This window comes from Dreissena polymorpha, chromosome 5, assembly GCF_020536995.1.
Source record: "Dreissena polymorpha isolate Duluth1 chromosome 5, UMN_Dpol_1.0, whole genome shotgun sequence".
In the NCBI taxonomy this organism is placed as follows: domain Eukaryota; kingdom Metazoa; phylum Mollusca; class Bivalvia; order Myida; family Dreissenidae; genus Dreissena; species Dreissena polymorpha.
Genome location: NC_068359.1, coordinates 36553771 through 36571125, shown reverse-complemented (window position 1 = coordinate 36571125; position 17355 = coordinate 36553771). Strand labels below are relative to the sequence as shown.

The window sequence follows — 17355 nt, the reverse complement described above, 5'->3', positions numbered from 1 at the left end:
ATAATAAACAATATCTCACTGTTATAAAGAGTTTCGAACAAGATGTTTAAGTCGATCTATTCAACTTACAAATGAGGCCGAATAAAACCGATATTTTCCCCGAAAAAGCCTGTTATTGGGGCCGAATAGGACTTATTTCACTGGGGCCTTAAAAGCCGACAGCTGAAGTTCGTATGGCGCAGCTTCTAATGAACTGTGATGATGATTATTATAAAATATTTCGTTGAAGTTTGTTCTTGAGTTTATTGACTCAATTCATTAACAAGCAAATTCGTTGAATTGATATCCAAAGCCATTATACTTCTGGACACAAGATATGGCTCCGGACACACAAAAAAAGCATTTTTTTCAAAATACAAAGGGTCATAACTCCGTTATTATTCGATGGTGTACAATGCCATTTGGCGTGCATCATCCTCTTATCCATATATATACTCATACCGAGTTTCAATGAAATCTGCCAAAGCACTTCCAAGATATGGCTCCGGACACAAAATGGCCGGACGGACGGACAACGCCAAAACAACATCCCTCCGCTTATGGCGGGGGATAACAAGCTGTCCGAGCAGATGTTCTCAGTGCTTATCGTTTCATTTCAGTTGATATTTAAACCACAAAACTATAAAAATGTAAATCTATTTCTTAAAATTAACACTACTGATGTCAGAATGGACAAAGAAAATAATCGTATTGAATGATTATTTTTAAGTCCTGCGTTGTGTGCACAATAATAACTGATTAAATTGGCGTGGTGTGTGTTAAAAAAGATGATTAGTTGCCTGTAAGTATTTGATTGGCGTTTCGGTAATTAATCTTCATTGGGGGCACATTATAATCCGGAAGTGATCAGTTGTTACTTGGCAACCGCAAAACAGTGACACATACATAAACGAAAAATACAAACAATAATTCCGTCACTGCATCGTAAATAAAGAAGTATGTCTGACCAACAAAATATGGCTACACAGCAGGTGAGCAAATTTTACTGTTATTCATTTAAATATATTTTATATAACGTTTGACAAGTGAGAATAACTTTATTTGCCACATATTTTCGCGGAAGTTATTTTACGAAGATGCAATAATCCCAGATACTTTCCGTCCGGGTCGCTGTACATATGTAACAAAAAAGTAAATTAAGTCAAGCTGAACATAACTTGACCTAGCTAATATGATTTTTTTTGCAGAGTGCCACAGCAACAGGCAAAACATCTGACTACTACAGAACAAGCGATATACCAAACAGATTTGAAAACCCAGGTAAGTACCATATATGTGAAAATCTGAAAATATCAGTTAAAACCTACAATCTGTTGCTACTATAATAATAAACTGATTTGGAAGACTTTGTACCACATATGAATGTAAACATTAAATAGAAATGTGTTCATACATTTTGATAAACATAAACAGAAATTTGACCCACATTGAATGATAACCATTAAGGTGCAAATAAAAACATGTACTTTTTATTGATTTCCTTTATTAAAAAGAAAATCATAAACATGCATGACGGAATAATAAATAATTATATTTTATAGATGGGAACTGTTATGTTTTATTTCAACTTTGAGTATTTATGTACATAAATGTAGGTGATCAGGATGTTCATATTGTTATATTGCGGTTTGTGCAAAGGCATGCATCCTCTCATGATTGTAGAATAAAAAAAAACCAATGTAGAATGTGCTTTAAATATATGCCCATTAAATAATATACACAATGAAGGCTAGTGAAATCTGACTTTCTGTTAAATTTTGAAAATTAGAAAGTTTTTGTTATTGACAAAGCATGCAGGTAAAGTAATAATTCAAATCTTCTTTGTACGTATTTGTTATGCATATAAATAAGGAAATATTGTTTATTGCAGATTGGTTCCAAGGTTATGGTGGTAAAAACCAGCATCCTATGTACCGCACCAGCGCAGCCACCTATGGTGCCAAAAAACCATCTGTTCACACAATGCCAACATCCTTTCATTGTCGGTCACAGAAATTCTCAGAGGTATAGAGTTATAATTTATCTTCTGGTACATTATAGATGAGGAAAATTTGTCCACAAGCTTAAGCTATTAAATGAAAACAAGATTATTGTTTTTTAAATAATTCAATGTATTTGGAAATTACTTGTTTTACATAGTTTATCAGAGTATGTTGGAGTGAGATTGTTGATCTGTCTGCTGGATTCCATTGTTTCAATAAGATAATGTTGAAATAAACATTCAAAATTATAAAGTAAGTTAATTTTAACACACCCAAATCAACTAAGCTAACAAAAGTAATGACTCCTGTTGATCTTAATATTTCTTAAATATACTCTTTAACTTTTTACACATGAAACACTTTCAGATTAATCTATTTGTTTTACATGGACAAAAAAACAACATAGTTTAGTTACAATTCCTGTTAAGTGTACATCTACATCATACGTCGCTGCCGTCAAACTTGACAATTATACGACGGGGGTTAATTGTGTGACAAATGTAGTTTGTGAATGCTGGCTCCTCAGTCTTGAAATTTTCTTTTTTCAGCACTTAGGAAAATGCGGCATGTACAGAAATCATTCTCTCAACACAGCGCTTGATAACAGCAAAGTTTAATGACAATTTCTCCATCTTGAAGAAAAAACTTGTGAAATCATGTTTAAGAAAAAAATCATGAAAATCAGTTAACCAGTGAACAAAAAAATGTAAACATTTTATGTTAAACCTTATTGTTTTGTTGAAATAAATTTAAGTTTATCAAAGCAGTTGTTTTTATTGCACTATTGTTTGTAGCACTTTATATTTTAAAAATCTTGTACAGTTTATTACATGCAAAGGTGTTTTGTTTCTGTATGAATTAAATATCAAATTGTTATTGTATTGAGCAATCATTCAGATAAAATAATGAGCATGTTGAAAGATATTATGCGTCTTTTGAATGTTTTGACCAATTAGAATGAGAGGGATTTTGTGATAAAAACGCTTGTAGATGTGTGTTTTTGTGTAAGTAAATATATTTGTTTTAAAATAAACTTTTTTTTAATGATACACATGTCATATTTTGTATTTATTTTTTCATCACATAAAATATAAAATGACAAAAAAATAAATATTTGTCATTGATTTCAAAAGGAACGTTTAAATTGTATTAAAACAAGCAAAAAACTGCCATGACAAAGAGAAATAAATGTTATGTTTATGGATAATGATCAAATGAAATAGATAAAATGATAAAGGGAATGTAATGCTTTTCATCAAAATAAATTAAAACAAGAGATGTGTTCGTTAGAAACGCAATGCCCAATATTGCGCCGCTTTGAAATAAAAATAATTGTTTTTTTGTTTTGACCTTTGACCTTGAAGGATGACCTTCACCTTGAACTTCCACCACTTAAAATGTGCACCTTCATGAGAACGCCGCTTTGAAATATTTTTTTTTTTGGACCTTTGACCTTGAAGGATGACCTTGACCTTGAACTTCCAACACTCAAAATGTGCAGCTTCATGAGGAAGCTGCTTTGAAATATATTTTTTTTTTACCTTTGACCTTGAAGGATGACCTTGAACTTCCACCACTCAAAATGTGCAGCTTCATGAGTTACACATGCATGCCAAATATCAAGTTGCTATCTTCAATATTGCAAAAGTTATGGCCAACGTTAAAGTTTTTTTCCGGACCGACAGACAGACTGACATACTGACGGACAGTTCAACTGCTATATGCCACCCTACCGGGGGCATAAAAGTATGTACCACTAACATTTCGTGACAAAATAAAAATATTACCTTTTAAAGTCTCAATAGCCTAGTAGGTGTGCGTTAGATGTTCCTCCAAAACGGTCTGGGTCGCATAGATAACTTTTTTCTTGATATTTACCGGTAAATAATAATTATTAAAAGTTTAAATTTGAACAAGCAAACTTTAAACTTGACCTTGAACGTCCACCACTCAAAATGTGCAGCTTCATGTGAACGCCGCTTTGAAATTATTATTTTTGACCTTTGGCCTTGAAGGATGACCTTGAACTTTGAACGTTCACCACTCAAAATGTGCAGCTTCGTGAGATACACATGCATGTCAAATATCAAGTTGCTATCTTCAATATTGAAAAAGTTATGGCCAATGTTCAAGTTTTCGGATATACAGACGCCATATATTTGACATTTGACCTTGAAGGATGACCTTGACCTTCACCTTTAACCACTGAAAATGTTCGGCTCCATGAGATACACATGCATGCCAAATATCAAGTTGCTATATTCAATAGTGAAAAAGTTATGGCCATTAAAGTTTTCGGACGGACGGACAGACTGACATACTGACTGACACACTGACGGACAGTTCAACTGCTATATGCCACACTACCGGGGGCATAAAAACAAAGTAATTTTTAGAATATCATGTCATATATTTTATTGATATCCTAACTTGACTGTTTTTAATATTATAGACTTGTTTTTTAAATACATTTTATATTATTAAATTGTGATGAAATCAATTCATACAAAATGATTTGTATGAATTGATTTCATCACAATGTTAAATATCTGAGAAAGGTACTTATTTATTTATATTTTTTTAATTAAATAATTTAAAATGTATTTAAACTTTTTGGATAATTTGCGTTCTATTTGCACATTATGCATTTTAAATGCATTATGTGCAAATAGAACATCAATTATCTAAAAAGTTTACTATGAATGCCTGATTAGATACAGCAATTAAGTACATCTAATAGTATTCATTTAAAAAGTTATATTGTTTAAAGGGACTTGTTCACTTATTATTTTTTGTTGTAATGTCATAAAATGAATTTACAATAACTAATGAACTATATACAAGCTTACACTGCACCACAGAGCCTTTTCACTTTAGATTGTAGTTAAAAAAACTACCATTTCCGGCTTAATGTTAAATGACAAAACACTTTATGATTTTTTTTAATTGCTATTGACCATAATCACTAAACTAGCATATATTGAATAATTTGTAACCTTTTTCCTAATATAAATACATAGCAAACATTCCTTTTTGAATGTTTTCAATTAAACAACTTAATATCATTTTGACAAACTGTGATTAAGTCCTTTTAAAATTGAATCTTCTACTAACCAATATTGAAATGCTTATCCAGTGCCCCAGATAATTATTTCGGAAATAGGGTTTTCACCCACTGATTTTGAAAAATAGGGTGATTTCATTCTTGGAATAGGGTGAAATGAGTTATAAGATGCATACAGTAAAACCATCGCTGCTTTACTTCTGTTGAAGCTGCACACAATTGTATTGATTCAATAAAACTGTAAACTAATATAATTAACTTTAATAAACTGATGTTTCATAACATCTTTAATCCTTGAAACTGTCAATAAAGTTTAAACTTAAAAAAAATCGATAACACGAATGATTCGGCACTTATTGGCTCTTGCTTTCTTGGTTCGAAAAAGTTAGCGATCGACTGATATTATGGCGCAACAATTGCTGACGTCTTTCTCTTAGACATTTTTATTACGCATCGTATTAGAAACTGAAAGTACAGACACTTAACAAATACATGCACAATGAACGACGGATTAAGTCAGATTGAAAACGCATGTATGTCGTCGTAAATAATTTGGTCAGCCGCTTTATTTAACTATGAAATCTAGTCCGCAGAGCGTTTGAATAGCTTTGACTGTTTTATTGCTCCGTCATCCAGGCGCTTGCTGAATAAAAGCGTCGCCGCGTAACAAAAATAATCACAAAAAATACCGAAAATGAGCAAAGTATTTTCGATCAAAGCTATTGTATTGTACGCATCAAATAAGACAAATGTGCGTAAAAGGCAAATCGGGTGCGTTTTCAATACGCATGATATTGTATTTCTTTGCGTTTTTAAACATTTTAATAGGGTGAAAGACGCAGATACGCAGCTTATCTGGGGCACTGGCTTATCATCCTCTTTATCCACCCAATTCCTTTTTTTTAAATAATAAAGAACTTTTAAATTTACATATTCATTTTCTACACTGTGTTCGCTGAAATAAAGTCAAATATCTTGTGCACTTTTATCTTCTCCAGTTGAGCCCCATTTGTCAATTATTTCCAAAAAATCATCCTTTTCTTCATCCTTTATTGTTGATTGTTCATTTTTAAAATTTGTATCATAAGGCGTATAGCCTTTTTTTGAATCAGAAGTATCTTTAGTAACACCCTTTTTCGAATTAACAGTATCTTTAGTAGCACCAGCTACTACAATTCCTTCAGCTATGAGCTTTTGTCTCTGTTCCTCCAACTCTTCTTTGTGTTCTTCGGCATACTTGCCTTCCACTTCTATTGTCTTCACTTCAGTTTCTGTTAGTCTGGCTTCTGCCATAACAGAAGCCTCTCTGGTTTCACGGAGATACCTGTTCACAGTTATTAATTTCTCTGAAGCACTCACCGCAACTACCTCGGCACCTATTAAATAAACAAGGACAAAGTTTTTGAAGTCATAGAATTAAATGGTAAAACAAAATATGTCTTTTAATTAATACCAAGTGTTTGCGTATTCATGTGAATATTCCTAAATGTGTTCATAAGTGATAATGGAATTTTCATACAAAATATAATTTATAAAAATTTAAGATCCGATGAACAAAGACACATACTTGTCATATAAGTCACTTCTGCTGCTGTGTCTACTAATCTTTCTGTACACTGTTGAAGCATCTGTAACTCCTGTCAGCCATGCACACAAAAACAGAAGTTAAAAATATATTCACATATATACATTATCAGATCCGGGTAATAATAGAAGTAAGATGGCATATTACATGTATATGTCATGATATTTAAAAACCTAGTTAAAAAAATATTAATGCTCTCTTAATGCTCTCTGTATATTTGTTATTAAGAGTATTTTTTTTACTGCTTTCCAATTGCCAAATATAATGAACTTCCCAATCATTAAACCAAAATTGACCCCAAAAAAAATCCCAAAACAGGTCTGCATGTCACTTAGAAATAGTTTTAGTGCAATACCTTCACAAAAAACTCAAGTTATTGATAGTACATGATTTTTCTTTTTTTTTAAAAACAGTGACCTTGACCTGACCCCAAAATACAATAGTACAATACCAAGCTAGATTTCCATTCAAACTTGCTATTTCCAAAGTTTCGTTTAGATTCGTCAAAGAAAACTAAGGTGGTTACTGGAAGCCACCTCTTTACTGTTGTCTATTTTAGTAGACCTTTATCTTGAACTGAGGGGTCACATAAGCATTCCCAAGCAAGGTTTTAATGTAAGCTAAGAAACAAGCACAATTTCAGAGCAATATCTTCATTCAAACTAAAATTATTGAGTAGAAACTGTATTTCTATTTTTTGTACCAGTGACTTAGACCCTCCCCAAATACAATCGCAAATCTAGGTCTCCATGTAATCTTGCTATATCCAATGTTTCAATAAGGTCCGTTTATGCAAACTAAAGTTATAGACAGAAACAGCACCGCCCTCCTGTCATGCAATAATATAACAAGAGATTGCCAAGCAATATAGTCCCTACCGGTGAAACTCCACCATTGATTTTTATTTTATTTTGTTTATATATTTGTTGCCATAGCAACCAGAATTCTTGACGTAGGAACAAAATGAAATGACAGGCATAATCCCCATATTGCAATCTATTCATGTTTCAAGTTTCATGAAAAAATAATAAGAACTTTTAAAGTTATCTTAGGATCCATAAAAGTGTGACGGACTTATGGACAGAGCGCAAAATATAAGTCCCCTCCGGTTTCACCGGTAGGGGACAATAACCATGATTTACAGCTTCATTGAAAACCTGGTTAAAAATGTAATGCTTCAATCATATTTATAGTATTACAATTTCCTAATTTCCTGATTTATCACTCATTTTATCACCCTATTTCTCAAATCCAAAGGGCAAAGTCTGTTCACTAAATTCAAGCAAATATCTGATAAAAATATCTTCATCAATGACCTGATTCATTTATTCCTTTAACTTTAAACATATAATCAATTTTGCTATTTAGATGGAGATCAAACGCGTATCTTTAAATAATAAAACAAAATAAGCATAAACTAGAGCTTTGTCACAGACGTGACGAATACCCCCACATGCCGCATTGACACATAAAATTTTGCATGTTGTCTTCACAAAAAACAGCGGAGACCATGCTCAATGTTTAAAACGCACTAAGTGACTCTGTGACCTAGTTTTTGACCCGGCATGACCCATATTCGAACTTGACCTAGACATCAACTAGATTCAACATCTGACCAAGTTTGGTGAAGATCGGATTAAAACAACCTGAATTAGAGAGTGGACATTTAATATGGATTGAGCGACAGACCGACCGACAAGCTCACTCCCCTCTTAACTTCGCTTGTGGGGGTATAATTAATATCGTACATCACGCTTCTTTCTTGTACGCTGTACTAGATCCCTTCCCTCGAGAACAATGTCCCAGATTCGAGCCTCCTCAGTAGGGTCACCTAGAACTTGAAGCTTCAACTCCAACAAAAATGCTAGAGCATCCAACGCCTGAAATACAGTGCACATATTCTTGATATATCAAACAAATTATATTCTTCATACTTACTTTGTAAGATATCTCTTTATAAAAAATATGACATGCAGTGTTTTTTTATCACCGCTTTGCGAATGGGGCCTGATCCCTTTGGATTGGGAAATATCACCTACTTTTTGCATAAAATTTGGAAATTAATGCTGTTGATTTAATGCTTACGAATACTTTTGAATTGATAATAAGAGAGATTTCAATATTATATTTTATAAGGTTAAACTTATAGAGCTGCATTGGACATAATTGACATGTTTAGACTTATTAAAAATTTTTTTTTTTTGAAACATTCATTTAAGAATTTTAGGACCCATTTGGGAAAATATGTACTTATTTCCATTGGGAATCGGTCTCCATACTGGACGCAAATTTGAACGCAAAAAAACACTGACATGGCTGGCATGGCCATCACAGAAATTGTTCGTACCTCCTTGTATTCTTTCTCTGCCTGTAACAGTGCCAGTGTGGTTTGAGTTAGCAGGATCATTGCATGCTCTGAAGCCATGATACTTGATGATTTGATCAAATACTCTCTCGACAATGAACCAGGATCAGGCACCTACAATAACAACCAGAAAACATTCACAAATTAATATACTCTTACAATCCTCTATATGCTGTCTTTTGTAGTTAAAATTTGATCTAATCAGCGCTTCTGGTAGATTTAAATAACTTTGAAGTCATACAATCTGGAGGTCCTAATTTTATTTCAGTATTTTTCAGTGGACTTGACCGTATAAGATGGGTGTTTGTTTTCATATACAATTGTTAAAAAAATAGATAGTTAAGGTTTATTTTTATTTATTTATACACATCAGAGTATAATTGCAACAATAAAATAAATCACATTAGAATAAAAATTCATTTTCAAGCACATTTGAACAAAAGTAATGCACATAAACTATGTTCAGTCACCCATCATGGCTGTCATATCATATCACTGTTTTGGCTTCTTACTTATGATTCAAATCAATAAAGTTCTTAATTTTGAGTGACCTTTACTTGTATTGAGACAATAAAGACGTCATGTTACAACCCTACTTATGTTGTTTTTTGTTTCTCCATTTGTATGTGTTTTGAAAGGGAAAAAATGAGCATGGGTCATTTAAAAGTCCTTAAACTTTCCTGGGTTTAGTAAATCTACTTGTATTTCAAAGAACTGTGCCATTAAAACATGAATTTCTAATTGTTAACAGTTTTCCAGTTCAAAATCCTAACAAAATTGCTCCAAATATTACATCGCTAAAGATATAAACTATAAATCAATGCAATCACTATTTTTATTTAAAAAAGGTTTGTATGGCCAATATATGTGTCTTGTTCTGATAAAACTGGGCTTAATTCATGTGCGTAAAGTGTCGTCCCAGATTAGCCTGTGCAGTCCGCACAGGCTAATCAGGGACGACACTTTCCGCCTAAACTTGATTTTCGATAAGGAGGGACTTCCTTGAAACTAAAAATACCATTAAAGCGGAAAGTGTCGTCCCTGATTAGCCTGTGCGGACTGCACAGGCTAATCTGGGACGACACTTTACGCACATGAATTAAGCCCAGTTTTATCAGAACAAGACACATATGTGTAAATCAGGCTAACAAGATGTGCGCGCATCAAGAATTGTTGTTAAAGACCAATCATGCACATTCCAAAAAATAAGTAGAATCCCAGACGTTCATTAACAGAAGTGCTCCATCTAATTCATAAATAATCTGAAATGGTTTAATAAGCTTATGTGCACAGCCCTTTCCCCAGGGTTTTGTTAAGCCTTAAAGGGGCCTTTTCACGGTTGGGTAAATTGAAAAAAATGAAAAAAAGTTGTTTCAGATTCCCAATTTTCTTTTTAGTTATGATATTTTAGAGGAAACAGTAATACTGAATATTTACCATGCTCTAAAATATCCATTATATGCATCTTTTGACGATTTAAAAACCCGAAAATTATAAAGCGTTGCAACGCAAAACAAATTTATAATTTGGAGAGTTCTGTTGTTGTTATATTTTGTTACAATACGAGGATTGCTTATATAAAGTATAAAATACATTTGGCATTGCATTCGGAAGAATGGCCGAGTGGTCTAGGCCGGATACTTTTTACTCCAGGACTCCAGGGGTCAGTGCATGATTCGAGCCCTGCTGAGGGTTACCTTTTTTTCTTTTTTAAAATTTTATTTCTTGATTTTTTACTGGAGCTTTTTGTATCCAATGTTAACATTTATCAATATAAAGCATTTAATGACAAACTTCAAAACATGCCAAAATCTGTGAAAAGGCCCCTTTAAGGCACTAGGAATTGACTAAACATTGGCAATCTATTAATCTGTTTACTACTGTTAATGTGTCTTATATTAATTTCTACAAGAATCATGAGCTAAAACAAGGAAACAAATATACTAATTTGAATGTTTAGTAAAGGCGTATGCATGAATAGAAAATTCTGACACAGGGGTGCTGTACTCCAATAAGGGGTGCTGCTAATTTTTCGAAATTCAGGCGCAGAGTGAAACTGATTTAGGATATTCTGGCACACGAGTGTCATTGTGCTAAAAGGCACTGGGGAAAGACCTGGCGCGTACGTCGACTTAGGTCTCGAAATGCGAATGGCGTGTAGCCGCATTATTAGATAAAACTCATTATATTGTCACCTTTACGTGATCAAAATACCTCTAAATCAATTTTAGTGGCACATGAAGCTTTAGTAACTAAGCCTACGGATATCAAACATAATGTTGCTGGTTTCGGGAGCACTCGGCATGAGCTGACACTTCTCAGGTAAGAACAAACTTTATGAATTTCTAGTTTCTTGACATAGCGGAGAATGATGGGCGCTGCCATTTTGATCGCAGGATGAAACCTTCCAAAGACCGTACACATGAAGCCTACGGCAAAATTACAACGCAGAATAAAATATTTATATATTAATTCATATGAAGCTTAATTATTTTAAGAAAAAAATATTTTTTGGTGTGATTGTGATAAATATGCATTAATTTTACTAAATTTTTAATGCAATTGAAACAGACGGGGATTACGGCAAACTTGACTTAATCGATTTGTTCACTCTTCTTTTCTGACTGCATACTCTTCTGTTTCACTTCCTATCTTCTTCTGTTTTTCTTACTATTAAAACCTACACAATGATCTTATATGATCGGTTTTCAGCCGAAATGATCAGAAAACATAGCTAGTGCATCTAACGATGCGCCATGATGCTTTAAGAGTTGGATATGATGAGCAAATGAACGGATAGATGATGCACGTGCTGGGTGGGGAATGGTCTCCTGCACCATGCAGTGAGATGCCTCATCGAGTATGTGGAAATGAGTTCATTTATTGACTGATCCTTCATAACGGTTAATTTATACGTGTGATTTAATTTGCTTTGTAAACCACATTTCAATGTTATTGTGTCAATGGCTGTCAAATTTGTGTACGAAATTGAATACTCCGGTTATCATGGCACGGCCCGCAAATTAAGAGAATGATGCTCGGGCCTCCCTTTTTAGCTCACCTGAGCACAACGTGCTCATTTTGAGCTTTTGGGATCACTTTGTCCGTCGTCCACATTTTGCCTTGTTAACACTCTAGAGGCCACATTTTCTGTCTAATCTTCATGCAAGTTTGTCCAAAGATTTGCTCCCATGATATTTTAGTCGAGTTCGAAACTGGATCATGTTAGGTAAAAAACTAGGTCAAATTAAAGAAAACGCCTGTTAACACTAGAAGTCACATGTATTGTCCAATCGTCATGAACATTAAACTTGGTCATAATATTTGTCTTAATCTTTTCTCAGCTGAGTTCGAAAATGGTTTCGCTTGGTTGAAAAACATGGCCGCCAAGGGGCGGGGGCAGTTGTCCTTATATGGCTATAGTAAATCCTTATTAACACTCTAGAAGTCATATTTATGGTCAATCTTCATGTAAATTGGTCAGAACATTTGTTGTTATGATAGCTCGACTGAGTTTGAAAATAATGCCAGTCCTTTAAAAAAACATGGACGCCTGGGGGCAGGTCAGTTTTCCTTATACGGCTATAGAAAAAAATCTTTTTAACACTCTATGAGTAACATTTATAGTCAAATCTTCATGAAATGTGGTCAGAATATTTGTCCCAATCATATCATAGCTGAGTTCGAAAATGGTTCCGGTCCATTGAAAAACATCTCTGCCAGGGAGCTGGGCAGTTTTCCCTATTTGGCTATAGTGAAACCTTGTTAACACTCTAGAAGTAACATTTATTGTCCAATCTTCATGACACTTTGTCAGAATATTTGTTCCAATGTTATCTCAGCCGAGTTCGAAAATGGTTCCGGTCCAATGAAAAACATGTCTGCTAGGGGGGCAGGGCAGTTTACCTTATATCGCTATAGTGACTGTATACAGAATATCAAATTGATTTGAATATGGATAATTTCATGTTTTTGTAAATAAAGGTAATACATATTTGTCTTCAAACTATTTTTCATTTTTATGCTCCCCCAAACTTTTTGGGGGGAGCATATAGTCGCCGCTTCGTCTGTCTGTGCGTCCGTCCGTGCACATTTTTGTCCGGGCTATTTCTCAGCAATTAATGACCGGAATTCAATTAAACTTTATGGGAAGCTTCGCTACCAAGAGGAGATGTGCATATTATCAGCCAGTTCTGGTTGGATGATTTTTCACAGAGTTATGGCCCTTTGAAAATTTCCATTAACTGTACATATAGTGCAATTCTTGTCCGGGCTATTTCTCAGCAACTAATTACTGGAATTCAATGAAACTTTATGGAAAGCTTCACTAACAAGAGGGCATGTGCATATTATCAGCGGGTTCTAGTCAGATGATTTTTCACAGAGTTATGACCCTTTGAAATTTTCCATTAACTGTACATATAGTGCAATTCTTGTCCGGGCTATTTCTCCCCAACTACTGACTGGGATTCAAAGAAGCTTTATGGGAAGCTTAACTACCTTGAGGAGATGCGCATGTTATTTGGGGGTTCTGGTTAGATAATTTATTTAGAGAGTTATGGCCCTTTGAAATTTTTAAGTTTGCCTACGGAATGATGACCATAAATAATTTCAGCCCATCGTCGCAGTGTTGTTGGTGTTTCATTTATATAATGATCAGGTACGAATACTAAAAAGCCTGAGACAAAAATCAGAAGGTCCTATTTCACTATTTTTAGCTCGACTATTATATATGAAATATATATAGTGGAGCTATCCTACTCACCCCGGCGTCGGCGTCTGCGTCAGCGTTAGTGTGCAAATATTAAAGTTTTCGTACTACCCCAAATATTTTCTTTGTCCCTTGACATATTGCTTTCATATTTTGCATGCTTGTTAACCAAAATGACCCCAACCTATTAACAAGAGCAGACAACTCTATCAAGCATTTTGTCATAATTATGGCCCCTTTTCCACTTAGAATATGCAGCAAATGTTAAAGTTTTCATACTACCCCATTTATTTTCATTGTCCCTTGACATATTGCTTTCATATTTTGCATACTTGTTTACCAACATCACCCCAATATATAAACAAGAGCAGACAACTCTATCAAGCATTTTTTCATAATTATTGCCCCTTTTATACTTAGAATATGCATATTATTGATAAATCTATGTTAAAGTTTGCGAACTACCCGAAATATTTCCTATATCCTTTGACATATTTCTTTTATATTTTGCATACTTGTTTACCAACATGACCCCAACCTATAAACAAGAGCAGACCACTGTATTAAGCATTTTTACATAATAGCCCCTTTTACACTTAGATAATTGAACATTTTGCGTAAATTGCCATAACTTCTTTATTTATGATCACATTTTATTACTACTTTGACAAAGCAACACTTACCTGAATACCACAATGTATTCCACCGAAACAATACCCCACGCCCCTACCCAGAATCCCTCCCCCGACACGCCCCCCCCCAATTTTTTTAAACATTATCTCATAAATAACCGGACCCCACATTATACCCCCCTCTCACCCCCACCCCCCTATCGCCCCCAATTTTTTTTTTTAAACATCATCTAATAAATTACCCCACCCCACATTATAATCCCCTCTCACCCCACCCCCTACCCCCCCCATTTTTTTTAAACATCATCTAATAAATTACCACACCCCACATGATAACCCCCTACCCCCCTCATTTTTTTTCCTTTTTTTATTTTTGAAAGCTCGTCTAATAAATGACCACACCCCACATTATACCCCCTCTCACCCCCCAAAAAAAATCATTTTTTTATTTTTTAAAGATCGTTTAATAAATTATTGAATATGAACAATTTCCCCATGATGGCTTACGTTATAATGTCAAGCACTCGAATAGTCGAGCGCGCTGTCCTCTGACAGCTCTTGTTTGTTCCCATGCGCAAAAACGTAATGTAGATTGTACGTGATAATGGTAAAAATGATTCTATATTGTTTCACAATATATTGTTTTAATTACATTTCACCGAACAAAACCGGAAGTTTTTAACGATTTTGATAGAGCGTGTTTAAGCACGTTCCTTTCATTGTTCATTCTAAGAAAATCGTCAGAACTATTTAAACATAGAAAAAAGCAATACTTGATTTAGATCTTTGTCTATAGAAAACAAGTGTTGTATCGAGAAAGAATCATTTATGTTTTAGATAAAATTTTCATGAGATTCATCAGACGTTTTGTAAACACACCCACGACACATTTAAAGGGGCCTTTTCACAGATTTTGGCATGTATTGAATTTTGTCATTAAATGCTTTATATTGATAAATGTAAACATTTGATTTAAAAAGCTCCAGCAAAAACAAGAATAAAATTAAAGAAAGAAAAAAGTAACCCTCAACTGGTCTCAAACCACTGACCCCTAGAGTAAAAGTATATTGTTTAGAACACTCGGCCATCCATGCTCTTTCAATGAGCGATGTATTTTATACTTTATATGCGCAATACTCGTAGTATCACAAAATATAACGACTACAACAGAACTCTTCTAATTATTCAATCGTTTCGCGTTGCAACGCTTTCTAATATTCAAGTATTTAAATCGTCAAAAGATACATAAAATGGATATTTTAGAGCATGGTAAATGTTCAGTACTACTGTTTCCCCACAAATATCATAACTACAACGAAAATTTGCGAATCTGAAACAGTTTTTAATTTTTTGTCAATTTACCAAACGTGAAAATGCCCATTTAAACGTTTGTTATTTATGGTGTTTGTGACCGAAAACAAAAACAATATATATTTTTATATTGTGTTGTATTTATTCGTGTTGCGTTTGTTCATAACATGGTCGCGTTTAACGAAATCGCAGTTAAGCGCGTTCCTGGTATTAGAATGTAACATCTCTTAAATCAGTCGTAGAGAAGAATATCATTGTCTAGCAGTTGAGAGCGTCCAGCTGTCCTATATTGACCCGGGTGTCTCCGATGGGTTTTCCGCTACGATCCTGACAAAAGCACACCGAACCCGTGCATCCGGTGGGGGCGTAGTTTCCGAAGCGATCACATGAGAACACCCGACCACGGAGGCCCGTTTGCAAGTAGGCGTACTGGTCACGTGCGCACTCTGCGAAGGTTACAAAACACGTTTTTTTTTCGTTTGTTCTGCATATGAGCTTTTGGGTGTGAATAAACTTTTTATTAATAAATCAAACGAAACTTAAGTACAAATAAGTAAAATATTGTGTTTCATGTTTGTATTTACCATCAGTAGTTATAAAGCATCATAATAATGTATATCTTCCGACATTTTTAACATATGATAATACAAATTGCACATCCAAAACTATATTTAATTCTTATCATAACGTACAATGCCGACAAGTTTGATCGGTGTGTGATGAACAATGTAGAACATCATCAAATATTGTATGTACATGTATATATATATCGACCGTTATCTATGGCGATTCCAATTGGTAAGTCGCATAAATCCACTGTAATATATGACGTTGTATTTTTATTCGCGCACGCAAAGTTGTCAATATTATTACAATGATTTGTTCATGCCATAACGTAAACGCAGTCTCAACAATTATATTTTCAGTTCATGTATACTTACGGCAGTCCATGTCGGCAGCCTCCCACCTGTTGACCATGAAACCAGAAATCTCAGTGCCGTCAGGGGCAACACAGAACGCTCTGAAATATAAATGGCGAGTCTCTGCGTTACATTATACCGGCTGCTATAAATATTGCTGTGACATTAAATGTGGAACATATAACAAGCTTGTGTTATTGCTCGTAGAGTCGAGCGATTTATTCTACAAAATCTATAATTTTCGTTCGGCTGTTTTTGTTCCATATATTAATGTTAAGGCTAATTACGTCATCGTATTGATAGCATCCTTTTCGCGATAACGTTCAGGTGATTTCTGAAATGTTTAGAAGACAATCTTTAAAAGTTGTAGTGCGCAATACTGGAAGAGGTAACAGAAGTTCTTACTGGGAGCCTTGGTACTGCATTCCCTTGAAGTCACCATTTGCTTCACAAAGGGGTCGCTCCAGTCCCGTTAGCATCCCGCTGGCGGCGGCGTATTTTGCCTCCACTTCCGCAAGCTTAGCGGAGCAGGAACCTGGAAAAAATGAAGGCATTAAAATATGACATGGGTCAGTATGGACCGCTATTATTTAACGAATGAAGTAAGTCTTGGTTCAAAATATAAATATTGTATTTGATCCACATTCGATGATAAATCGGTGTAGCAAATCAAAATATGGGTGAGAATGGGGGGGGGGGGGGAGGGATAAAAGACCAACTTTAAAAATAGTCTTCTCTTTAATCGCGCGAAATATCCCAACTTGTTCAAATATAACACATAGCAA

At 34.5% G+C, this 17355-nt stretch overlaps 2 protein-coding genes across 3 annotated transcripts; one reads left to right on the top strand and one right to left on the bottom strand.

Annotated features, from left to right (window-relative positions):
• Nucleotides 1-803: 803 nt before the first annotated feature.
• LOC127881701 (piercer of microtubule wall 1 protein-like) lies at nucleotides 804-2745 on the top strand. The gene is made up of 4 exons (XM_052429807.1): nucleotides 804-971; nucleotides 1188-1260; nucleotides 1871-2004; nucleotides 2531-2745. Exons 1-4 carry the CDS (start codon nucleotides 939-941, stop codon nucleotides 2597-2599), a joined length of 309 nt encoding a protein of 102 aa, XP_052285767.1. The 5' UTR covers nucleotides 804-938; the 3' UTR covers nucleotides 2600-2745.
• A 2728-nt stretch (nucleotides 2746-5473) lies between these two features.
• Nucleotides 5474-11395, bottom strand: LOC127881673 (uncharacterized). 2 transcript variants are annotated; one of them, XM_052429771.1, is made up of 5 exons: nucleotides 11211-11395; nucleotides 8979-9110; nucleotides 8380-8511; nucleotides 6614-6683; nucleotides 5474-6422 (listed from the first exon to the last, which is right to left on the bottom strand). In XM_052429771.1, the coding sequence occupies exons 1-5, from the start codon at nucleotides 11379-11381 to the stop codon at nucleotides 6013-6015; spliced, it is 915 nt and encodes a 304-aa protein (XP_052285731.1). In that variant the 5' UTR covers nucleotides 11382-11395; the 3' UTR covers nucleotides 5474-6012. The 2 variants fall into 2 exon arrangements, with proteins under 2 accessions (XP_052285731.1, XP_052285732.1); XM_052429772.1 differs by having other exon boundaries at nucleotides 11259-11395.
• Nucleotides 11396-17355: the final 5960 nt, after the last annotated feature.

Excerpts from the sequence above, each read along its gene's own strand:
- LOC127881673 (XM_052429771.1), bottom strand. The coding sequence starts at position 11,381 with ATGGCAGCGCCCATCATTCTCCGCTATGTCAAGAAACTAGAAATTCAT. Across the intron at positions 9,111-11,210 it reads CCACTAAAATTGATTTAGAG|GTGCCTGATCCTGGTTCATT; the intron begins GTATTTTGATCA and ends TTGTTATTGTAG. Across the intron at positions 8,512-8,978 it reads CAGAGAAAGAATACAAGGAG|GCGTTGGATGCTCTAGCATT; the intron begins GTACGAACAATT and ends ACTGTATTTCAG.
- LOC127881701 (XM_052429807.1), top strand. The coding sequence starts at position 939 with ATGTCTGACCAACAAAATATGGCTACACAGCAG. Across the intron at positions 972-1,187 it reads AAAATATGGCTACACAGCAG|AGTGCCACAGCAACAGGCAA; the intron begins GTGAGCAAATTT and ends TTTTTTTTGCAG. Across the intron at positions 2,005-2,530 it reads GGTCACAGAAATTCTCAGAG|CACTTAGGAAAATGCGGCAT; the intron begins GTATAGAGTTAT and ends TTCTTTTTTCAG.